General features: G+C 42.0%; 2 protein-coding genes across 4 annotated transcripts in view; both read right to left on the minus strand.

The window, feature by feature from the left end:
* rpl13 (ribosomal protein L13) overlaps positions 1-5,475 on the minus strand; it is a 33,568-nt gene extending 28,093 nt beyond the window's left edge. The window contains exon 1 of the mRNA XM_060071909.1: positions 5,464-5,475. The gene's annotated coding sequence lies outside the window, so the exon portion shown is untranslated. The remainder of the gene's footprint in view (positions 1-5,463) is intronic.
* Positions 2,333-25,205, minus strand: nfat5b (nuclear factor of activated T cells 5b). Of its 3 annotated transcripts, none has more exons than XM_060071872.1 (14): positions 24,921-25,205; positions 18,375-18,476; positions 12,262-12,946; positions 11,459-11,648; positions 10,838-11,028; positions 10,098-10,270; positions 8,602-8,736; positions 8,304-8,356; positions 7,612-7,744; positions 7,250-7,324; positions 7,049-7,146; positions 4,791-6,594; positions 4,389-4,637; positions 2,333-4,246 (listed from the first exon to the last, which is right to left on the minus strand). In XM_060071872.1, exons 1-13 carry the CDS (start codon positions 24,991-24,993, stop codon positions 4,396-4,398), a joined length of 3,954 nt encoding a protein of 1,317 aa, XP_059927855.1. In that variant the 5' UTR covers positions 24,994-25,205; the 3' UTR covers positions 2,333-4,246; positions 4,389-4,395. The 3 variants fall into 3 exon arrangements, with proteins under 3 accessions (XP_059927855.1, XP_059927854.1, XP_059927856.1); XM_060071871.1 differs by having other exon boundaries at positions 18,375-18,503; XM_060071873.1 differs by lacking the exon at positions 24,921-25,205 and adding an exon at positions 13,594-13,656 and having other exon boundaries at positions 18,375-18,508.
* Between the last annotated feature and the right edge of the window lie 394 nt (positions 25,206-25,599).

Genomic DNA, 25,599 nt, shown 5'->3' on the forward strand with positions numbered 1-25,599 from the left:
ATTTCAATAACATATGATGTATGATGTCAGATTGTTGCATTTTGGATGGATAATATTTGTGTCAATGTAGTTTGATGTAAGACTCCATATTTCCTTCTATGGTGTGTACAGTATTGTGGATTTAGGTCAAATTTGATACAGCCCTTTCTATAGTATTAATACTGCATGTAAAATTTTGTTTGAATTTTGTTTGAATAACGGTTGCTTTTATTATTATGTGAATGGAGTCTAATGTAAACCTTGCACGCTTGAAACTGGTATCCCTCAAGGCTCGGTACTGGGGCCTCTTCTGTTCTCCCTCTATACCAGATCCCTGGGCTCTGTGATAACATCACACGGCTTTTCCTATCACTGCTATGCTGACGACACTCAGCTATTTCTCTCTTTCCCCTCATCTGACAAAGCCCTGATAGCAACACGCATATCTGAATGTCTGGCAGACGTCGACTACTGCAACTCGCTCCTGGCTGGACTCCCTGCCTCTGCGATTAAACCTTTGCAGCGCATCCAGAATGCGGCAGCGCGCCTCGTGTACAACCTACCGAAGTTCTCCCATGTGACCCCCCTCTTCCGGGACCACCAATGGCTCCCTGTAGTACCTTGCATCAGATTCAAGATTATGGTACTGGCATACAAGGCAGTCGATGGAACTGGCCCTGCCTTCCTCCAAGCATTGGTAAAGTCACACACCCCAGCTCGATCCGTCCACTCGACTACCTCAGCTGGACGTCTGGTACCGCCATCGAGCAAGCAAAGGTCGATCAACAAAGTCACAACTTTTCTGTTTTGGGACCTCGGTGGTGGAACGAGCTCCCTGCCGATGTCAGGATCGCAGAGTCGCTCACCAGCTTCCACAAAAGACTCAAAACTCACCTGTTCAGAGTTCAGTTCGACTCTGCATAGCCACTCAGCCCCTTCCGGTCACCATTATATGTTGTACGTCCTGGCACTTAATGTACGCACTTATTGTACACACTTTATCTGCATTGTACTTATTCATACTACTTAATTGTGTAACATCTGCAGTAGCTGCTAGCATTGCTGTTCACAGGGAATGGGTTAGCCTAGCGATTGTTAGTACTTGCACTTGGTTCTATGAACATCTTTACTGTACTGACAGCGATATATTGTTTCACTTCTTATGACAAATGTACTTATTGCAAGTCGCTTTGGAAAAAAGCGTCTGCTAAATGCCCTAAATGTAAATGTAAATGTAATGTAAGGCCCCATGTTTCATTTTTTGTTGTAAATTTAGGTTAAATTGTGGATTTAGTATTATGTTAAATGTCACATTGTCTGTAGAGATATGGATACTACTATGTGAGATTGTATGTAAGATTATGCAAAACATTCTGTTTGAACAAGGGTAATTCATTATTTCAAATAAAGATGACATATATTGTTAACAAATCTTGTTCCATGTGCCCTTTTTTTGAATCAGAGCCCCTGCCTCTGAAAAGGTCTCTGCACAGCCCTGATTTTAACTAACATTGACTAAATAGTTAATTAGGTATATTTTAAGGGTAAACACTGTTAAATGTACAGTTGGAAGGAACTAAAGATTCTGAAGCACTGAATTTCATGTTGTTTCTAGTCCCATGTGGGATACATTTTTGGTTTATTTGAATTACTTAGTGCAGCTAAGGTACCGTTTCATTTCAGTTTTGGGTCTATATTTATCTGGTTTACTATATTGCTGAAAGAACGAATACAATTCATTTCTTGAAAGTATCTTTATAAATACATAACTTTATTCTCTCAAGTCGTGGTCATGTGTTTGTTGTGTGGGTTGGAGGTCTCATTAATAATTATGATGTATTAAGCTACAAACTCCTTACCAATCGAATGTGAACCTAGAATCTTAAGTAACCTGATACAAACTTAGATATAGAATTTAAGCATAGAGACTCCATCTAGGAGTCACAATTGGATTGTCGATTATCATTGAAGTTCCAAAAATTATGATTGGAACTCTCAAAGAACGAGAGGTTGATTAATAAAATCTCTCCAATCATTTGAAAATTAGTCAGTCTGGTGGTTTTATGAAGTAAATGAAGAAAAATCTCAGTGTACACACGATTTTTAAGAAGGTGTGAACCCGACTTTTAAGAGTTTTGACAGATGCCATATAAATCACATTGCTGGTGTCAATTTAATTACATATAAATATTATTGTGTAACACAGAATAGATATTACACAGCAAAATAATAGCTGAATGTCACATGTGTAAAACCGACGGTCCCATTACACACCCAAAAGGAGAGCTCAAGAAATAGAGGTCAAAATAGACAATGTGGTCAAACCATACCTAACCAGTCACATTACAAAATAGATATTGCATCCTCTTTATTACAAGGTCACTTTTAAGAGTCAATACAATTGAATGAGTTTAACCTTTTTCCTACATACAGTACTTATAGAAATGTAGACCATTACAATGATACATTCTTGAACCATCATCACAGATCAGTTCCTTGTTACAGCAAAAACAGTACATGGACTGAAAGAGTGGAACCATCCTCAGAGATCAGTTGAACTCAGAGAACAGTTACAGCACATGCATTACATGGCCTGTAGGAAACACAAAAAGATGGTTCCCATCCCACAATGCGCTAATAAACAATTACAGTTAGCAGATGGATATCTTGCAATGAGAATCTTAACCATTTTGTTTACACAGTCCAGACAAAAAAAGAGAATCCTTAAAATAAAATAGAATACAACAAGAACAAATAAACAAACATGCAAGCCATAAAACTGGCCTTAATCAAAACAAAGGTACTGTCAACTTTTTCTTATCAAGGCCTACTCGGAATCATGAAGTATAATACAAGATTTTAAAAACAATATTTGTGGTGGGCATATTTGACCAGAACATAAAAACTGTTTAAAAAGGTAAATCTAACCAAACAATCTTAATTAATTTTATCGAAACAAATCCAGTATAATATTTCTAAAAAATAGAATACTATTCCAATTTGATGCGTTCCTGACGCAGTATCATGCAACACAAACACATTCAACAATGTGATATAACTTTGATATTTCACTATTAACGTACAATAACCACACGTACAGTATCCTTTTAAATACATTTACATCTATAGAGATATAGTTAGTTTAAACTTTTTGCTATAAATTGACCCAGGTGACATTGTCACCTCTGATATATGTTAATTTAGATTATTTCTAAAAAGGCTTTCTCATAAAAAATAGTTATATATATAATTATATAGGCAATATATAAATATAATAAATATATATTATATTTAAATATTGGGGTTGAAATGATAGTAATAGTAGTAGTAATAGTTGGATTAAAATCTCGCTGTAAAACTTCACTTTGGCTTGAATCCAATTAATTATTTTAATAACTTTGAGAACGATCATCAAAGCAGTAGATGCTTATACAGTGAGAGAAATGCATTCAGTAGAATAATAGATCTGTAAAAAGGTGTATTTCAAATCTATGTACTATACGTAGACTTTTTTTTCCTTTCTACAGCAACTATTTACTGAAATAGACTTTTTCTCCAAAATAGTGATCCATCTCAGTAATTTTCCTCTGTAATACTTTCTCTATTCAGGTCATATTTTGCCAAATCTAAAAGGGCTGGTTGTCTGAAAAATATAAAGCTTTAATTGTAGCGTCAATTTCAGCCACTACAGGCTGCTAATGGGAAAAACGTACATAGTGCAGGTTTAGGTAAAAATAATAGCTTTGTTTCCTATTAATACAATTTTTTCTCAAAACCTACATTTTTCGATTGCAGTATAAATGCAGTCAATTGTAAATAAAATACAGTATTAGTAGAGTCACTGCCATTGCAAAGAGCACCATGATGTGCTTATAATGCCTACAACGTTTACATATTTTCACCTCAGTTTTGTAATCGTCAATGCAAATGTAGATTCATGTATAATAAACACAATCTTCTCATCGGTAATAAAAGTATTTTGGATGTGTGTAGATGCTAGAAAGTGTTAGCAGGTATCGGTGTCCTGATGTCCTGCAGGGAGGATCTGTGAATGTTAGATATTTGAAGAATGGCAGCTGAAGAATGGAGACTGAAAAAATAAAAAGGCGCAGCCTAGCAATAGACCTGGGTCTAGGGTCACACATAGCCTATGGCGCCCCTTGCTGCTCACGAGTATGATTATGAGGATCCTCCTTCGAAAGAATGCTCCAACAAATACAAATGCTCATCATCCAGTTCACGTTTCACAGCTTTTACCTCACAGAACCTAAGAAAGAAAGAAAAGAGGGAACCGTCTTAGTGAGGAAAAACAATCCTTATTATACACCATGCAAAGTGACAGCACAATGGCTTAAGCAGAATTAAGAAAAATATTGTGAGCCACAGATTTGTTGAAAGTACAAACTAACCTGTGTGTTAGTAGGAGCGTGTTAAGTTGTTCCCTGGCTCCTGCTGCAAGCTGATCAACAGATCCTCCATTTTCTCCATGTTCTGCGACGAGGCCATGGTATTCTGGATCGTCCCAGATTCGGACAAAGACTGAATGAAAAGGGACTGGATGTGTGCCTCGCTCTCCCTCTGGTTCTGGCCCGACTGACTGATGGCTATGATGTGATCCGACAGGGAGGTCCCGGGGGCATTCATCATCTGGCTGCACTCTGTATGGGACGGGACAGACGCGGGAGAAAGATCGGATCAGTGTAGCACACGGACATCGTCTCAATTCATTACAATCTCGTCATCATGTCTCTATCATGAAAGAGGCGTCTTTTCCCCGTTTGTTGTTTGTTTTTTTTTTTTGTTTTTTTTACCATTTTCCATTCCGAAGAGGAAGAGGCCGGGGGGCTGCTGAGGGTGACTGGGCTGGCCCCGGGCCCCGCCGCCCACCGCCGCCTGGAACAGGGAGCCTGGCTGCTTCACGGGGGGGGACGAGCTGGTGGCCTGGAGGCCTGCGGCAGCGCTCTGGGAGGAGAAGATGGTGGCCGGAGGAAGCTCCTGAGCAGCCATGCCCCCTTGTAAGGCGGCCATGTTGGCCTGGGGGATGAAGATGGAGACGGGCGGCTGTTGGGCGCTCTGAGAGCTGCCACCCAGCTGCATGGGCTGCTGCATGGGCTGCTGCGGCGGCGGCGGCGGCGGCGGCTGCTGGGGGAATAGGACCTGCTGCCGCTGCTGGCTTGGGTTTCCCAGGGCCATCGGCTCTGAGCGGTCCTGCTGGCCGACCGGCACCATGCTGGCCTGAGAGAAGAGCAGCGCGGGGTTCGGAGGTTGCTGGGTAGAGAGGCTGCTGCTGCTGCTCAAGGGAGGCATCGGGCCCTGGCCGCTGAACAGGAGGCTGGAGGGCTGGTCCTGGCTGGACAGGTTGGGGTTGGTGTGGAACAGCAGCCCGGCCTGCTGCTGCTGCTGCTGCTGCTGCTGCTGGCCCGGGGAGAGGGTGCTCGCGACGGGATGCAGGGGTATATTCTGGAAGGTCTGCTGGGGAGATTGCGTCTGGGGCTGGGCTGCCTGCTGCTGCTCCATAGGGGTCCCCCGCTGAATGGGGGCGAGCTGGGTCTGAGCCTGGAACACGGGCTGGGGCTCTGGGACCGTGGTCTGCAACGCGTTGAGGAAAGCCATCTGCTGCTGCTGCTGGGGCTGCGATGGTAAGGACGTCTGGGGCAGGAAGGAGGTGGCGGGCTGCTGCTGCTGCTCCGGAGCCAGACTGCTGCCGCTCAGCGCGGTCAGGTTATTCGGGAAGAGCGTCGCCTGCAGGTGTTCCTGCGCGCAAGAGGCCTTCTGAGCGTGAAACACCGCAGCGGGCGGATCGCGGGCCTCCGCCATGGAGCTTTGTCTGTGGAACCGCGGCGGGGAGGGGAGCGAGGGGGTCTGCTGCAGGAAGCTGCTTTGAAGAGGGAGGAGCTGCTCACTTGTCTGCTGCTGAGCCTGCTGGAACAGGGATCCACGGTTTGGGACCGACCCCTGCGGGGAGCCCTGCTGTTCGGCGTTGTCCCCCCTCGAGGTGCCATGAAACATGGTGCACTCCATGGGGATTTGTGACTGATACAGTTGCTGCAGTTGTTGCTGCTGCTGCTGCTGTTGAATGTGTTGTTTTTGGATCTCCTGCTGCTGTTGAATGTGTTGTGTTTGGATCTGCTGCTGCTGTTGAATGTGTTGCTTTTGGATTTGTTGTTGTTGTTGCTGCTGAATGTGTTGTTGACATTGCTGCTGTTCGGCCATCGCGTTGTCAGACTGCAGCGGGTGCCTATAGAACCCGGTGGCCTGAAGCTGCCTCACAGCCTGTTCGATCTCCTCCAGGGGCAAGAGGGGCAGTCGGTGCTGCTGCTGGGAAGCCGGTTCCCTACGCAGTCGGCCCACCGGCCCGGGGCTGGGGCAGCGCCTCTCTCTGGGCTCCATGCGGAAAGGCTGGGGCGCCCCCGGCGCCTGGAGCAGAGACTCCGCGGGCACAGCGAAGCCGCTGGCGTTGGAGAGGTCTTGGCTCTGCAGGACGGCCGCCGCAGGCGCCACATTGTCCCCGTCTCCGGCCACGTTCTGAGGCAGGACGGGGAACACCTTGTTGGTGAGGCGGCAGGGCGGGATGTCTGTGCTCTGCCTGGCTTGACACATCATGTCAGTGGGCGGCTGGAAAACAACAAGACAGCATGTTTAGAAGGGCCCTTATTTCAAGACTTCAAGGAACAAAGTCATTCTTAGTCCACAGTCAAGTGATGGGGATATATGTTGCTATATCTATAGCTATATATATATGTTATTTCCTTATCCTAGCTGTCTTTGATGTTTAAGGGGAACGGGTTAACCCAAGGTAACATTCGTAATGCACAGACAGAGATATATATTTTTCAATTTCTTATGACAAATGTACTTGTTTTAAGTGACTTTGGATAAAATCACCTGCTAAATGCCCCAAATGTAAATATACATGTTACACATGTATATCTAACAGTTCTGTTCATTTGATCACTTTTTTTCAATATTGTGTAGCATTGCACACAATGAAATCGCCATTATTTCACAACCAATTAAAGGTAACAGTTTCACGTAACAATAGTACGATAGTCCCAAACAAATGCACCACCTTAAACACTCTGGTATGAGTGAGGTTGCTCGACACATCCATCGGTGTGATGTCTTCTCTCTTCACATGGGGCAGCATCAAAGAACTGGGATCTAAAGCTGTGAAGCAATATACAATGTAAGTTAGTAGGGAATACAAATTAGAAATACAATTATTTTACTTATAATTGACACTGACACTGATTTGGATGCATTTAATCACCTTCAACTTTTCCTTCATAGGGGCAAGGCTTCACTGGAGAGGAGCGCTCATTTTTGACGGAAACATCCTTTTTGGCTGCAAGAACATGATTAAATAAATGATAAAATCCTGGTTGTATTATGAGAGAGAGAGAGAGAGAGAGAGAGAGAGAGAGAGAGAGAGAGAGAGAGAGAGAGAGAGAGAGAGAGAGAGAGAGAGAGAGAGAGAGAGAGAGAGAGAGAGAGAGAGAGAGAGAGAGAGAGAGAGAGAGAGAGAGAGAGAGAGAGAGAGAGAGAGAGAGAGTAATGCAGATATGTTTCCAAATAACATCCTTAAAGAGGAGTTTTAGAAGATTGTAACAGGAGTAGGTGCACCCAACCTACCAGGGTCTGGGGTGTAGGTGAACGGCTGCACGTCGTTGGATCGTCCAGCGTTAGTCAGCACATAGATACCCACGCACACTGAGGAGGACGTGTCCTGGTTCTGGTATGGAGGAACTTTCACTATCAAGTGATTCTGGCAGGAGTTGTATCATATGTGTAGAACAAAGCCGAAGAGAAAAAAACACAAATAGTCAGATTAGAAGGTGCTTATTTCACGGGGGTACCGGATATATTTTTCATGCAAAAGCAACAACTATAACAATTCAGAGAAATAAGTTAATTACAGATTTTGAAAAACACTTCATATAGAAAAAAGAATTAAATTACTCACTTTAAGTAATAATCTATAATAAAATATAATTGTATATTCAAAACATATCTATGATTTATATTGATATAATCCCAAAACACAACTTTTTTTTTTCTCACAACTTTGCATGATTGTGCCAACAGTCATTTGGACCAGACCATTCAGCTTAGATTGAGATGGATTGTTGAAACTCCGTTCAGCCTCTAAGGCTATGCATAATTAGGTCAGAACACAATGAAACCACTGAAACCTTGGTACCAGTAGCCATTTAAGATGATTACATCTAAGCTTGTTTACAATGCTGAACTGGCTACTGCTACTAATATTCTCAGGGTAAGGAGATGAATTGTCTGGGACCTGAAAGAATGCGTGCCTTGTTTACCTGGTGAAAAAGCTCCATGTCAATCTCAGCCTCCTCCTTCCAGGAGTTCTCATCTGAAACGGAAAGAGTATAAATGTAATATTCTGATTGCTGTTATTAGTTATTATTATGTTACACACGTACACACATACACACAGAGAGAGAGAGAGAGAGAGAGAGAGAGAGAGAGAGAGAGAGAGAGAGAGAGAGAGAGAGAGAGAGAGAGACACAGACAGACAGACAGACAGACACACTACAGACAAAGACAGAGACAGACAACAGGCAATACTACAATAATAATAATACATCCGATTCTTACCGGATATATTTTCTTGAAAAATGACTTTGGTGTCCTTAAGAAAGTTCTTGCCGATGATGAAGACCTCCGCCCCTCCCCTCACTGAACAGCTGTGGAGTGACTTCTTCAGGATCTCAGGCAGCCCTGCAGGTTGGGCTGCAGACAGAACACCAGGACATATGGTTAACCTATGGCTTTTCTAGGACCACACAGTTATGTATACCATGAAGCTGGGAAATGCTAAATAGGCATTGTGTTAGTAACATGCATGTCAAGACAAGGCAGTGCAGCGAACAATTGCGTTGCAGTATACAATTAGAGAATGCCTCAGAGGACCATACTTTCTGGGTGATCAGATCTCATAACGGTCTCCTGGCTCCAATAAAACATACGTTACCAATATCGTTTGATAAAATGACTGATTCTGCCGAAATGCGGTTAGCATGAACGTGCCTGTCAACGAGGTAAACTATAGCAGTAGCACATGGGTCTTCGTGACAAGATGTTGCTGTGTAAACTCAGGGTACGCGTCGTTCAAAAACGTCCTGATACGACATGCATTGATTCCAAAAGACAAAAGTGCTAAAGGCCTCTGTTTACACTAGTTGCAAGAGCGTGCTCATGATAAAACAAAGTCATTTAGCATTATATTGGTAACAGATGTTTAAGTGGAGCCGGGGGCTATGGTGGTTTGATCACAAAGACCGGTATTATCCTTTAAGAATCTATGGCCCTTTTCTGAGAAATATTGGAAACACAGGTAACTCATTTTATAGAAGTGCTGTAGAAGCGTAGTATTTCCACGTTCTCTTTGAGCTTGTTCAAATGTTGTTGTTAGAAACAAGCCCCGGCCCCTCCTTCTCCAACCACACACACACACACACACACACACACACACACACACACACACACACACACACACACACACACACACACACACACACACACACACACACACACACACACACACACACACACACACATTTATACATTCCCAAATAAATATCTTGTTGAACGATATTTCCTTCAATTGCGTGTTGGCTGTCTGTAAACAATGGACATCAATGCACCTTTGTTTATTTCTTTCTTTCCTTTCTTTTTATTCGACACACAGCTCTTCCATATCCACACACAAAAAAGATCTCTCTTCTGGCTCACAGCAGTCTTTCCTGTTTCGTTTTTTCTTTAAAGAGACCACACCCTAAACCCTTGAGAGCCAACTACTCACATTGTCTCTGACATCAAAAGACAATGTCATCCCGTCCCGGGGCTAGGTCAAACATAAGACGTTAAACCGCACGTTTCAAAAGGGCAATTGGTTAATCATTCAAAATATTAACTGGTTCAAGGAGTTTACAGCTCAACTATCTCTGGTGCACTTTTTAAATGGCTTTAACCCCTTGGGTGTCATTGTGGTATCGCCATCCGGTCAAGTTGACACAACCAACAATAGATCAGTCCGATGTGTTGAACTATTTAAACACAGGAGAAGAAAAAAAAAAACAGGAGTGACTCACTGCAGAGGATGGGGGACGAGGGGGTCTGCAAGGTGAGGAGCGACCCATCCGGACCTGGGACGTTGACCCGGAACACCAGCCGAGCCCGGGTGCTCTTCTTCTTGGAGCCGGCGACGCCGATGCGGGCCTCGACGTCAGCGTTACGGAGCTTCAGGATGCCCACGCAGTCCACCCTGCAGGAAACAACCGCCAACGTCAGTAAAAAAGGATGTTTTTCAAAAGGTCTACTTTATTTTAGGGGGACTTTTATTTCATAATGCCATGTTCATTTATTTCAGGGGACTTTCATTTCATAATGCTGTGGTGAAGACATAATTCACCACAACTGTCAGGTTCGGGAATACGTTGCCTTTTCAAGGCAGTGACGCGCTACAGGGGAGGTCGTGCTGTGCGTCTTTCGTTTGTGTATATAAGACACAGTAAAACAGCTTTGGCTCACATTTATTCATTGAATGCCACATTTATTTCACAATTTCACATTACCATCTGATGAAATATGGGGGGCGTGGTTATCTCAGACCAAAGCATCCCCATTGTTTCAGGTTGATAGACAACACAGAGGTAAGCGTGCATTTCACCACCAAACTGCATTCCATAAATGCAGACAATTCAAAGAAAGAGTAATGGCTGAAAACTAATCGTTGTTGACGAGAGTTCAGGATCCTATTCAGTTGGCACAGTCATACAAACGAAGGGAACCCTCCACAGTTGTAGTGTTTACATTGAGGAAAGGTACATACGCTATTGTCATGCTAGTGCTGGGGTCGAGAGGAACCTCAATCACGGTGGTGCCCTCAATGTCCAGCTCCTTGCAAGCTGTGGTGTTGCGTCCAGTGACTCTGCAGGCCTGGTAGAAGCCATGGGGTCTCACCCGCCCAGTGTCATTAGCCACAAATACTTGCAGCAGTACTGGCTCGTTCACGCCCTCCAGCTGTGCGAGAGAATTAACAGAGAACGTGTCAGCTATAACCCACCATGTATGCGTTTCAGAGGCGTTTTAAATGTGTCTCATTTCATTTCAGTAAAAGTTTGAACAACAAGAATGCATATAATGTCCTTAAACAATGGGCACATTGAAACCCGGACTATGTTAGTTTCCCCATTAGCAACGTCTAGTATCTGATGTCGTAGCTACAGTTATTGCTATTATATTTTCATGTTATAGTTATCAAAATAAAAACAATCAGGAGAGCAATTATCTTAATCAGAGAAAGTTGTACTTTTAATTCAAAAAAATAACATCATTTATCTATCCATATACAAATAACTTGCTAACCCTAGTTTTACAGCAGTGAGTAAAAATAAAAGCTGTGATAGCAATCACATAGAGGAGGGACTATCGGAAGGAGTCCCACGCTAACCTTCACGGTGGGGAAGCCTTGCTGGGTGCGGTCTTTGACCGAACCCCTGCTGCCCTCGGTCAAGTAGCGGGCCCGGTGTTGTGTCTCAGGCTGCACAATGATCTTCAGCTCCTTCCCCTCCCTCTTCGATGGGTACTGCATCGACAAAATCCTGCCCTTCTGGATAGTTGTTGACGGTCCATCTGTAGCACTGCGAGAGACACAGAGGAAAGAACAGTTATCTACCATTGTATGACTTGGGTAAGGGTCATTTATTAGACAACTTTATCTTCCCTGTTAGAATAGTGGATATAGTCATACTAGCCAATGTGGTATTATGCATCATATGTCTGACTTATGTCATATGTTTTGTAACTGTGACACAGAAGTGTATTACGAGGCCCTGAATAGCCACATAATATGCACTTGGTCTTTATGTAGCTGGTGACACAATTCTGCTGTTCGGATCAAATTGTGTTTATGTCATAAGGCAAGTCAAAGACGCCCATTAAGTGTCAAGGTCCTAAAAGAGCAGGCCCTTGAATATATATTCTTTGGTAGAGCTTTTTCAAATGATTTGCCGACATCAATGCCGACTTGTAACAGTCAATACAGCAGAGTGCGCTCTACTAGTACTTAATCAGCCTTCCACAAACCTTATAGGTTTACTTTAACTTTGCGTCGTGATTCACCAAAGCTTACATCCTGTGTCGTAATGTCCTGCCACTCCCTAACCTCCGATCCAACCACTTCTCTGACTAGCGGGTATTACACTATTACACAACCATTTAACAGAGAATTATGCATTATGATGGTGACTATACCTTCCTATGGGGCAAGGCTTGCTGTCGGAGCCTAGCTGCGAGAGGACAAAGTGTGGGCCTTTAGCGCTGTCTGCGTCAAACATGTCCTTACTGCCACTGTCCAGGGAAAGGCTTTTAGGCCCAGGCCGCTGGCGAGGGGTGCGTTTCCGGGACTTCCGGGGCACCTCGGTGTTGTCGTTGTACGAGCTAGAGCTGAGGTTGCTGAAATTTGAAACAGAGTCCTCCGTCCAGATGCTGTTGCTTTGCTCCGAGTCGAGGGTAGCCTCGGTCTGCAAGGACATACAGCTGTTGTCAAACAGGTCCTCAGGCGGCGGGGGGATGATGAGCACAGTGCGGCGCTTGGAAGGGGTCATCTGATGTTGCTGCTCCTGTGAGGAGCTTCCTCTCCCTCCTCCACCTCCTCCTCCTCCTCCTCCTCCTCCTCCTCCTCCTCCTCCTCCTCCTCCTTGCTCCGAGCCAGCTCTGCAGTTCCCAGCACTCCCACTGTTACCATTCCCAGCCTCGGCACCCAGGATATCTGGGGGCCCCGCTCGAGAGTCTTCTGGCTCAGCGGTGGCGCTGTTGAGGCCTGCAGCCTTGTCAGGGGCCAGGGAGCCGGTGAAATGCATGGTGGAGCTGGAAGTGTCAGGAAAAGCACTGCAGGGGGCTCCTCCCACGCTCATAGAGGAGGAGACGGTGGAAGCATCTACAGAGCAAACAACGACAGCGTTAATAAAGACCCCTCCGACAGCGTCGGCTAGCAGTCCCAGTTAAAGCAGCAAAATTTGTCAATGATTGCTTACTTTTTTTTGTATATAAATTTCTTTGTTTACCCAATTCTTTTCTGGGGTTTTGTTTTACTGCATCGTGTGTGTGTGTGTGTATATGTGTGTGTATATGTGTGTGTGTGTGTGTGTGTGTGTGTGTGTGTGTGTGTGTGTGTGTGTGTGTGTGTGTGTGTGTGTGTGTGTGTGTGTGTGTGTGTGTGTGTGTGTGTGTGTGTGTGTGTGTGTTGCTTGCATGACGCATTGTGAAGCCAGGAAAGAGTTGTTCTAAAAGTCCAAAGTAAAATTAGACAGCAGGAATTTTCCAGCTGTGATGGTAGATAAAGGAATTACAATGCAAAATGACGATGAAAAGCCAAATCATGTCAGGACTCATCTTTTGATTTTGCCTTTGGTTGATTTGATCTACTGATTACAGAATTGCCTATAAGTAAGACAATGTTATCCAAGAAAGCCCAGCGTTATGTGTATGTGTGTAAGATGATGCATGCCAATTGGATCATTTTTGCTGTACAGGTTTTGTCGGGACTGAACGTAGCCACAGAGACAAAATAAACAAGCTTCTGACCTATGAAGCAGAGAACTGCAGACCATTTTATATGCAGACACTCCCTGCTTCAGAGGGAACTACCTGGAATAAAAATGAGACAGCGAATGAACAATAAAAGCTGAACATGAAGTATTTCATTTTTATTTTGTATGCGTTGCGTTTCTTTTAGCATGCTGACACATTATTTTATAAATGATCCTGTTAGTTGTCATTAAGTTTTCAAGTGGCATGACAGGTCTGGGGTTTAGTATCAGGCACTGGAATGTTAAAGGTCCCATGACATGCTATTTTATGCATTCTTTAATATAGGTATTAGTGGGCAACTAACACAGTATTCAAAGACGTTCCCTAAATTCAGCCGTGGTGCAGAGTTACAGCCACTCCGAGCCAGTCGCACATTGAGCTTCCCCCAAATGCGCTGTTTCGGTGGGCGTGTCAAGGAGGAGGGTGGGGGTGTGGCCCTGAGCAGCTTGCAGCCACCATGCGCTCTGTTTACAGTGGATGTATCGCAATGGCGAGCCGCACACAGCCTTTAGCCGTGTTCTGTAAATATTCTAGAACACACGGGAGTCCTGGAGCTCTATATCTAAATATTATCATATAGCCTACACAGATATCTATATCATATAATATATATTATCACGGCCAAAAGCTGTGTGAGCCGATATTATGAATCTCAAACGACCGCGTTGGGTTCTCCGACGTTCCTGGTTCTTCAACGTCCACATCAATGTGAATACACACACTGTAACGCAAGTGTTTCTTGTCGGTTCTTTGACGTGTCTTGTATTTCCACAACGAGACTGTCGTGGGGGTTATCTGAGCCATGGTTGAGAAGAAATTGGGGGAAAGGAACTTTGATTTGACTCGCTGAAGTACATGAACTGCGACATGCCGCCGGTTGCCGCGAGGCACCATCGCCCGGCAGCGGGCAGCCGGCAGCAGGCAGCGCGCGGTTCAGTCGACTTCAGGTTGATGTGAAAGTGGAAGAACCAGAGACGTCGCAGAACCCGACAAAGTCGTTTGTGATTCATAATATCGTCTGGAGGCGCACACAATATGTTATATGATATAGATATCTATGTATATGATATTATTTAGATATAGAGCTCCAGGACTGTAACGCAAGTGTTGTACATTTCCTTGTTATTTGGATAACCGTTCTGCTGTTGGTGTGATGGCACATAACACGTCGGACTCTCGTATCTGGTATTTCTACAACGAGACTCGTATTGGGGGTTATCTCAGCCAAGGTTGGGAATGAATTGGGGGGAAGGAACTTTGGCTTTGACTCCCTCAAGAACATGAACCACGACATGGAGGAGAAAGGGATTGTTGGCGGCGAATGTCTCCCGCTTGAGCCCCGCTGAGGGACCACCGCCGGAGGCGGAGGTGCATAAGCGCTGCCCGGCAAAGATCCCTGTCGTGGTTCATGTTCTTGAGGGAGTCAAATCCAAAGTTCCTTTCCCCCAATTCCTTCTCAACCATGGCTTAGATAACCCCCACGACAGTCTCGTTGTGGAAAAAGACACGTCAAAGAACCGACAAGAAACACTTGCGTTACAGTGTGTGTATTCACACACACACATGTGGCGCTCGCACGGTCGAGTCTCATTGGCGGGCCAACGTCTCTGGGCGGGCCAGGCAGAGTAAGGGGAGGAGCTGAGATTCCTCATGACGTCATGAGCACAGATTTCCAAATCAGCGCGCTTGAGCCTCCGTTTTTTCAAAGGCGAGCAGAACAGCTAGTGCTCGTTTTACACCAAACGCAAGTTTTAGCCACTGGGGGACCATAGGCAGGCTAGGGGAACTCATATTTATGTTAGAAAACCTCATAAATTGAGATTTTCATGTCATGGGACCTTTAAGACTGCTGCTGACTGCATATCCGTTTGACGTAGCTGAATTTATTCAGGCCAGGTGACACAGCAAGCTGCAGATTAAACGAGTGATTACATGAGGAAATAGCCAGAGGTGTCTTTGCTAACATGCAAATTAACAAAGAAATGGATAGCACAATGAAAAAGGGTATTAAAAAAGTTTGAAGAAAGAAAATACAAGTTATAATTAAGTTAACAATCCAATCAAATGTACCTGTGAATATGTCAACTTTGAAATGCATTATATTTCAGTGAAACCATATTTCATGGATTGCATGGATAAACAACTGCTCCAAATTCATAATGTTCATTTGTTTGACGTTTAAGACGTGAAGTTCCTGCTGAAGTCTTTCAATATTATATTAATATAATAATATTAATATTTTAATTATTTTCCATTTGATATATCTATTGCAATTGTTGGCATCATTTCAATAACTATAAAAGTTATGTAGGTAGGATTTAAGAGCTTTTATCCGAGTTAAATTTGAAATAACATAGCATTCGCTCAGCTACTCTGAGGTGAAATGTGCTGTGCGAATGACCACTGTTTGAGCCAATTTAGATTTCAGACAGCTCCCGGCTCATTTCTGACCTCTCGGACATCTCTTCCCTGATTGGTTGGGGGGTAACTTCTTGACTTTCAAAAATAGGTGTAAATTTTTTCCTCAATGGTGAAAATTGTGGGAAGGTAGAGAGCAGAGAGAGAGGGGACATCTTTTTGGTTGTTTAGTTTCATAATCACCTCTAAGCTCTCTTCTGCTTTTTACTGCACACTAAGAACATATTGTTCCATATCAAGGGAAAACATTGATGTCAAAGCCGCTTCTAAGAGCACAAAATAGGAAGTCCAGTTATGATGATCAAATAACATGGCCAAAACTAACTGTCAGTACAAACGTTGTATTAAACAACAGTTGAAAGTAAGTAATCAAAGTAATTTAGAATCCGGGTTGGAATCCCAGAGAAAGGTCCAGGTTCCTTTAGGTCGAGTTGGAGTCGCGACGTTGGTACCAGAGACACTGTTGATCTGATCTTAAATACATTGAACTATAAAATGCTGATCTATTTTACTCAATTTTTGCATATGTTTTCTTTTACATATCTATTATATTATTTTTATTGTATGACAATGTTTATATGTGAAGCACTTTGAGTCTGCCTTGTGTATGAAAAGTGCTATATATAAGTTGCCTTGCCTTGCCTAATTTGATTCGACAAGAGGCATACCATGAGTCCTGATATGGAAAATAGCAGCACAGGGACTTTTAACTACACATGCATCATTCCGCTATACAGGGTTTTGTTTGTTACAACCGCTAATTACATTTTTGATCAGAAGCTGTGAAATCATCGGAATTGTCAAAGGACTCTGATTTCCCTGGTTGCACAATAATTTATACAGATAAATGTACATGATAAAAAAAGTAGCTGTCCTGCAGTAACATATATACCATCACAAAGTATAAAGTTATTGTGCTGGAAAATGTTTATGTGTTACTTGGCAACATTCCAGTTCCAGTCCAGTTGTGGAACCATTTGTGTTGGCAGAGCCGAATAAAAGGTAAAATAGACAAACAAATGATAATCAGTTGTATTCCTGATAACTAATACATGGCACATGTAGAACTGTTGTATGAATACAATATCACATGAGAGGGATTGCGGTTATTTTAAACAGCCCTCCCTCTCGTGTGATATTGCTTAAATAACAGAGCTCAAGGGAACCAGTGGCTGAAATGTACAGGTTATAATTAGTGGATGGAAGGTAGGACTTGACTGTTGAATTCCAATTTTTCTACTTTCATTTTGTTGAAACAATTACTCTTCCAAGTGAAACCGGATGTATCCGCTGCCTTCATCTCAAAACAACCGGTATGTCCCTCATGTTTATGTACCAGGGCACGGTTAATAGTCTAAAATAGTGAAGATAAGTAGGTTTGATCCAAGAGTTGGTCCGTGAATTGCCATCCCCCTTTTTTAATCAGCAACCTCACTTCTAGATGCAACTAAATCCTACACACTTCACATTTAAGTAAAGTATGGCAATTAGGGGATATGTGGAGAAATTACAAACCTTTCAAGAATTGTCCAACATTGCACAATACTTTGCAAGAATTGCAAATAAAACGTAACTTCTGAACTAAAGCTATGTGAGTCTGTGATAGAGTCAGGCCCTGTTCACGTGAGTGAAATTGCTAGCTTTATAACTGGTTTTAAATCTTGATTTGATATGGATCCAAAACTCATGTTTCATTGTAGAGCACATTGCTAGTGCGTTGATTCTAACAGGATCCTATCTTTCAGTTTTAATACACACCTTTAGTAGTGCTAGTGAGGACAATGATTTAAATCTACGTTCATGCACAAAGATGTTTGTTTTTGTTTTTGCTTTTATAAAATGAAGAAAATAACTAAAATTAACCATTGACATTTTTTTTGTTTTCTTTTCTTTGAACCCAACACAAATAGCCACACTCCTGTTAAAAACAATACCTCTAGATGTCTATTTGACCTGCCAGCAGAACTATAGTGTAAACAAACAAGCTTGAGGTGAGAGCATGCAGGCTCAATGCTTTGGTGTGCCAAAGAAAATAGTAGGTGAACCAACCTGAAAGCCCTTCGAGAAAGCCCTATAGGTGAAGCCTCTTGTACTAAACCACCACCAACCCATTCTAATTGTTAACATGTACTTCAAGCAAGCCATTTATTGGGCTGTTTATTTTAGCTTGAAGGAGATTCACTTTGGGCAATGGTATTTTTATTCTAGATTTGTTTATTGTTTTTCTAATGTGTGCAAAAAGACACAACTCATGACCATGCTCAAGACCACATTCTCCGGGGGCCACACCAGCGCGTTTGACTGTGGAAAAGCCGTCCCTGGAGGTGTGGGAGAGGGCAATAGGAAGGGGAGCTCACCCGGTCCGAGGGCCGCTGGAGCTGGCGCTGGCCCGGTGTCTCCACCACTGGTCTGGCTCATGGCTGCTTCGCTCTGCTGCTTGCAGAAGGGTAACTGAAGCTCTGTTGGAAGCAGATCATAAACTGATTCTGTGAAGAGAATATGTTGTGGGTTGTCAGCAGCAGAAAGAAAAGATACAAAAATTCATGCCTAGTACTACTATGTACCGGAAATAGGTTTCTAGCACCAACCTACGAAATGCCTACCTATTATATTACCAGAATACAATAGAGCAGAATATAATAGAAACTCTTATTTTCCATTAAGGGAAAATTTGATGCTAAAGTTGCCAAAGCTGTTTTGTGTAGGCTTGTGCGTCCATTTTTGTTCCTCCAATCCTCAAGTCTTGATCTAGATTGATCTAAAAATATATCATGCTCATTATTCTCTACCTGTATCCCCTTGAATAGGTGTTGCAAGTGGAAAATAAAACTTGCAAACAGTAGATGTGCTATGAGGTATCTCTGGTGGACAGCTACACATGTTTGCAGTACCTGTGAAATATCAGAAACCTTAAAGCAGAGAAATGTCTCAAACACTACATAATACAACCCAAATAAGCATGCTCACATAGAGGAATAGATTTCTCAACTAATTTTGACAAAATCGCCCCCCAAGCACGATAACACTTGAACTAGCAGCCCTATTCATGCTCTGAATTATAAAAACAATTCTATAACTTTACAGCAGCAACGACAGTTGCCAGGATAGTTGGAGGATAGCCCTCAAACTATCCTCTACCAACTGCCAGCTTTAATTACTTGCAGCTGAGTCCCGGGGGTTGGTGTGTGTATCAGATACTCACACCCCCTGGTCACCATTGTTTCCACTGGCTGCGTACAATATACAAACCTGGGACACACTGAAACCAGCAGCCTCTTAAGTCCTAAAGCCCCACAGCCGCCCAGAGTTGGGCAGAGCAGGAACACTGGTTCCCAGCAGAGTTGGTTCAATCTGAATTGGGTTTGCTTAACTTGCATTCATGCCCCCACGCACGCACATACACACACACACTGTCTATCTATCTATCTCGCACAAACATACAAATATAAACAATCACACTCTCACGCTCACTCACACATAGACACACACACACACACACACACACACACACACACACACACACACACACACACACACACACACACACACACACACACACACACACACACACACACACACACACACACATATCCCGTACAAAAAGCTTATACTCTGACACCTTCCCCCTTCATCTACCCGTTTAACAGTGCTCTTATTGGGAGTCCTTATTGACTGACTGCACATGCAAGAACATGTGCAGTGGCTGAAAAGTCCTTCCAGTAAACAGCGTGCCCACCGCACCGACAGAAAATATGTACTTAGTTCTTAGAGCAGAATTCGAATCACTGGTAGGCCTGTTTAAAGTGTTTCCACAGTCCCAGAATGTATTCAAGAAAAATAAAGTTGTATTCTAACGCGTGGCAGTATTTGTTCCACTCGCACGGAATTGAAAAACAAAATTTGAAAGATGAAAGATGTCTGGAAATCAAAAATGTGGTTTTCTGAGGCATTCTTATTCAAAACGTAATGTAAGCTCTGTTGAAAAATCCAAGATATGTTAAGAGCCTCTTTATGCCCTAAACCATGCCTTTGAATACGTTTATACAGTAAGCAGGGGGACTAAAGGTGAAAAAGAAAACACGCACCAAGTGAAAGGCAGGACTTACGCTCCCATTCATTTCTCTCACATTCCTGCTGCTTGCTCTTACTAGCCCTGGCACCTGGGGCGTGGCATTTATTATTTTGTGGGCCAGGGTGACTGGTAACTTCCCTTCAGTCTCCCACCTCCTCTTTGTCTTCCTCGCTTTGTTTACGATAAGGACATTTTCTAGGGGCCCATACTATATGGTCAACAGGTTAGCTGTATTTTGGAGTAGCCAGTCAAGCATGAATTGTGTAAAAGGTGAGCGGGGTTGAGAAAAAGAACCGTATGGGCACTTGGTTGAGCACATTAAAAAGAAACTTGTGGCAGGGAAGAAGTGTGTTTAAAAAGGGCAGCACACCCTCTGCAACAACCCTGATATGTTAACAGCCAGGCGCACGCCAGAGCTGCCACTGACCCCATGGCAACGGCCCACACCAGGAGAAACAGCTCCCCTCATTGGAGTGCGTGTGTCTGTGTGTGTGTGTGTGCGCTTGTGTGTGTCTGTGTGTCTGTGTGCATGCATGCAGGATGTTTCATCAATTAGCAAAACATCCTGGCAAAACTTTGCAAAGGTATTTTGCAACTTACAAAGTGTTGATCATGTATTATTAGCTTAATCCGAGTGGTTATACTAGTTATTCTTCTGTTCTGTTGTTTCTCTGTTAAAAGAGGTGGAGGAAGTGGTTGCAGAACATGACTAGGATCTTTATTTGCAATGATTAGGTTGATTTGTAAATATACAAACATGTTTAGTTTCTGGATGGCATTCTGTACATTAAAATATTATTTGGATCTAAAGAAGTGCCATGCCATTTAGCTCCTTATTGGAAGAAAAAAGGGGATGGAAATTCGAGTGCCAATTCTAAACTCATTTTTTGGACCAAATCAAGTGAGCACAAGAAGCTAGTCATAGTTCTCTTGAGTTCACTCAGTTGGCTTGAATGCCAACAGTGTAAAAATATCGCATGCCTAATCTCACCGTACACTCATATAGCATATTTACCGAACGAAAGAAAAAACAAGACTTTAATTGTCCAGTGGCACGGTCAGGCAAACACTTGATGCTTGATTCAATGGAAAGGAAGAAACAAATATAGAGTGCTTTCTCAGCTCCTAAGATGAATGCTATTAAGAAATGGCTTCTGCTTGAGTTTTATGACGGGGTATAGGAGTTGCCGCCCTCTGTATTCAAGAGGTTAGTAGTAGTTAGTACAACATTGGATTTCCCCTAACACAACAATTTAGTTCCACATTGATAAGTAAAATAAGCAAATTACCGGTAGTCTGTTCCTGAGATTCCTGTGCAAATGAAGTCACATAGTGTACATAGATCTGATGTTTGTTTGCTTACATCAATCTTTCACTCATTCACAGATTCACCTATTTCAGTGAACTGGCTCCAATCATATACATACGTATATCGGATACAATTTCCTGCATGCAAAATGGGTATCTTTTTGAGGGAATACCACGTACTTATTTAAAAAAAAAAAAATCTTACTATTACAGTGGGAATAATATAGTACCCTCTAGTACCCTCTAGTACCCTCTCTGTGTACCAATGCAGACCGTTCTCGCAAGTTTGCAGGTATAGAGTATGGGGTATTGTCTGAGGAAACATCACAGACACTACTTCCCAGACTGCATGACATCATCACCAATGTAATATGTAAAGGCTTGGATCATTACACTCTACATCATACTCAGCTTTATCATATTATAGTGATAAGAATGAAGAGCCAGCTTATGATAAACAACAGCAAACAGGATGCAGGGACAGATAGGACAGGGTTAGTGATGGTTGCATCAGACATAAAATACGTTTAAAGAAGAAATTGAGAAAGTTGTCTACGACAGAATGAGGACTGAATTTCCTTTGTACCATGTACAATATCCAAGTTCTGAAAGATGTGACTCTGTAAAAAGAATCCCCTTTAAGCAAGATAGCTGTGAAAAGATCAGCTCACTGGCAACAACATTAAATTGAAATAAGTAACACTTGAAGTGGAACCAACAGTGTTTATAGCATTAGCTGCAAGTTACCCTGAAAGCCGAAACGCTTCTTCTCACAAGCCAATTGAAATACTTCAATAATGAAAGCCTTACTGACACGCTCTGAGTATATTGGGTGTTTCAGGGTATCGCACATCCAGTACCAGCCAATAAGAAGCGAGAGATATGCTGTCCGATCGCTATCATTATCATAGTTATTGACATGTGCTAACAAGGTATATTTTAGAAATTTGTTAACTCTTTCAATTCGCAAAAACATGTACGGTAGTATAATTATTGGCCGATGCATAAATATTTGAGACAGATTAGGTCTAGTCTTAAGTATTTACTGAGTTTTAGGTTAACAATTAGGTTCTTGGTCTTGTTTCTTCTAAAGGATGTGTATTTATGATACCAATGGACTTTTTAATAAATGTTTTACTTTGGTAAATAACATAAGTAAAGCAAAGAAAACATGTAAGATATTACAGATTATATCTGGCTAGAGGAAGTGTGATTGAGAAGAATAGGGAAATCAAGACTTATTATACCAGGCCTTTTTTATATCTTCCTTTTTTGGTTGAAGTGAGCCACAACCCATATTACTGGTTGTGTTTACCTGTATCTCAACATGTTTCTCTGCAGAAGTACCAGTGCTTTACAGAGAGAATTTCAACCCAAAACAGGATTATTTTACTACGCAAGCAAAACGCTTACCAGGAGAGTTCTACTATTGCCACTTTTGGAACGTGACTACTTAATAATAACATCTAAACAAAATAATAACAAAATGTGAACTTGGCTTGTAAGCGTTTAGCTAACCAGATAATATTTTAAACATTAGCCAAAAATATCTAGAAAATATTGTTCATACTATTCATACAATATGCCATTATTGAATTACAATATAAAAAAAAGGCCACATCTCAAGAAAAAGTCAAAAAGGTTACCTATCGATAACTTAAAAGATTTTAACCCATAAACTACACTTCCCATGAATAAAGCAAACCAAGGCTATTATGCCCTATCAGTGGTTGTTTGAGATTCAAACAGTTATCTTAGCTAGAATCTCTCTAAATTAAAAACACACTTAGAAAGGATTTCCTTTGGACACATTCAACTGGTATCATTACCAAATTCCGGTTAAGCTGTTTTTGTTTTTAAACAATGAAACCAAAACTATTTGAGTAGTGCTCCCTAGAAAAAAAAAGGGCATGTGTGCGCTCTTCAGTCTTTCATCATCTGAAATCTACAAGCTTTTAGGGCAATCGACTATTTTTAAGCAAAGGTCTCTTTGTTTGTTTAACATAGCAAAGTCAATATTAATGGAGTGCTATGTAAGCCCAGGTTAACACACAGAGTGGCCACATGGTTAATGATTGGCATGGCTTTGGTGTCAATTTAAGTGTGGGGGGGGGGGGGGGCTTTTGAAGTCCAAAGAAGAGCCATTTCATTCTACATGCCAGGTCTTCAGATAACCTGACACTCTATTCAACATAAAATGGCATTCTACTTACTCAATATTTATGAAAGAAAATTGCCATTAGATCCCTTACCTTAACGTGTGTTATTTAATTTACAGAATGACTTTTCTAACAAAAGTCAGCCTAGTGTTTTGAAATACAATACAGGCCCAATGGCAATACTTCCTTCAAACAATCCCTTTTCCTTTATTTACTCCTGGTATATTTTCAACATGAAATTTCATAGTTCTGTCTTTTTACCCAAAGGGTCCAAAGTATAGTCAATAACTGTATCAATGTACTGAACCAAATGACACCTATAACTACCGCACTCTTTGTTATTTTAAAAGATTTTGTTTGAAAACTCTTATCACCAGCAAAACTTTCTCATGCCACAAGGAACCATCAGTATTCCATAATCAGATTGTGATACAGATCAACAAATATATCTTCAAAAAGTACTAATTATAAAAGCCCTCTCAGAGAGAAAGTAGGTAAGCCCATGCTCCATATTCCCAATAATATTCAAAAGAAAACCTTTCAAATTGTTGTTGTATTCAATACTATCCAAAGTCAAACACATTTAAATAATTCTCTAGAACCAGTGCTCTAAAATGAAATGCCACTCCTTTCTAACCCTAACTACATATTTGCCAATGCTCACATTGGCAAATTGGCAAGTATGCAGTACGTATTAATGAAAAAAATCGAATCATCCTATAATGTTGTGCACAACATCATCCCTTGAAATTATAATTGGTAATATAAACTAGAATAACAGGTGACACAGATACTCTGTGAATACCTAATGACATGATTATTGTATACATTTGCTGGACCAAATTTATAATGGCCAATCAGCATACACCCATAGACCAATAGTAGCTATTCTTGTAGCATTCTTTTTTTCTTCAATGCGTCAGTCAATGAAAATTTTGTAATACAATTTGTATTCTTCAATTCCCGTCATTGGGGCTACTCATAACCGGATGCCGGAATGACTTTTTTGGGCAGAGACCCACGTCACATATTTATCTATTTCTCTGCGGTATTCCCTTTCAACTTGAGGGTAAACTTGAGGGGGTCCATTAAATGGTGATGTAGGTAAAGAATGTTACTGTATGCACAATCTTCCAAGACTAATAATTTCAATGTAAATCGACGACAAAATAACTGGACAAATTCGAGGATTAAGGGCAGTAAGTGTGCCATAAAACTTCGGATCAATTTTATGAACTAGAAACTTCGCTGAACGTCAACAGACACGAGGCAATAGAAATAAATCACATGAAGGATTTGATACCAAAGAACTAAATGACAGACACATAAGGAAAACAATCGTAGAATACAAGCAAGTGTGTTACCTTTAGAATACAAAGATCTGGGTGAATTCAGGTCGAGGTCTCCGCTGAAGAGTGATATAAAGTCAGAGGGCATCGCAGTGCCTCTGGATTCGAGAAATTGGATACGCTCTAACACGAAGCGTGACGTTTTCCGTGAGAACTGTTTCCTCGATAAAATTCAAATAAAAGTTTGTTACAAAGTTAACATAAGTCATATGTATGAAATCATCTAGGTTATAGTTGGCCGGCCCCAGGCTGTCAACCACGGCCGTTGGTCGGGTTCATTGTGAATGTTTATGATCTGAGGGGCTGAGAGGGACTCATGTTGTGGGTGACGCCCACATGATGACGTAGGACTCAAGTCCGAATTGTGCGCATGCTTTCGTCAGTCATAACTTTTTTTACATAAATACCATAAAATATTTTCAATGATTGATTGATTTTCAATGACTTGGCTGACTAAAGATGAAAGTAGTTGATTCAAAGACACAACATGTCTGCCTTGTAGGGGTATAATATGGACAAATAGTTAATATGTTAAATTGTAGGCTACATTATTCGGAGATAAAACATGTCAAGTTTTAAAGGCTTTCATTATTGTGACAGGGTATGCTTCCGGCTCTTCTAAAGTAACAATAAAGCCGAAATATGAGTCAATGTTGGGTATATAGACACCCAATATGTGGGATTTCTATTGCGA

The sequence above is a fragment of the Gadus macrocephalus genome, chromosome 14 (genome assembly GCF_031168955.1).
Source record: "Gadus macrocephalus chromosome 14, ASM3116895v1".
In the NCBI taxonomy this organism is placed as follows: Eukaryota; Metazoa; Chordata; class Actinopteri; order Gadiformes; family Gadidae; genus Gadus; species Gadus macrocephalus.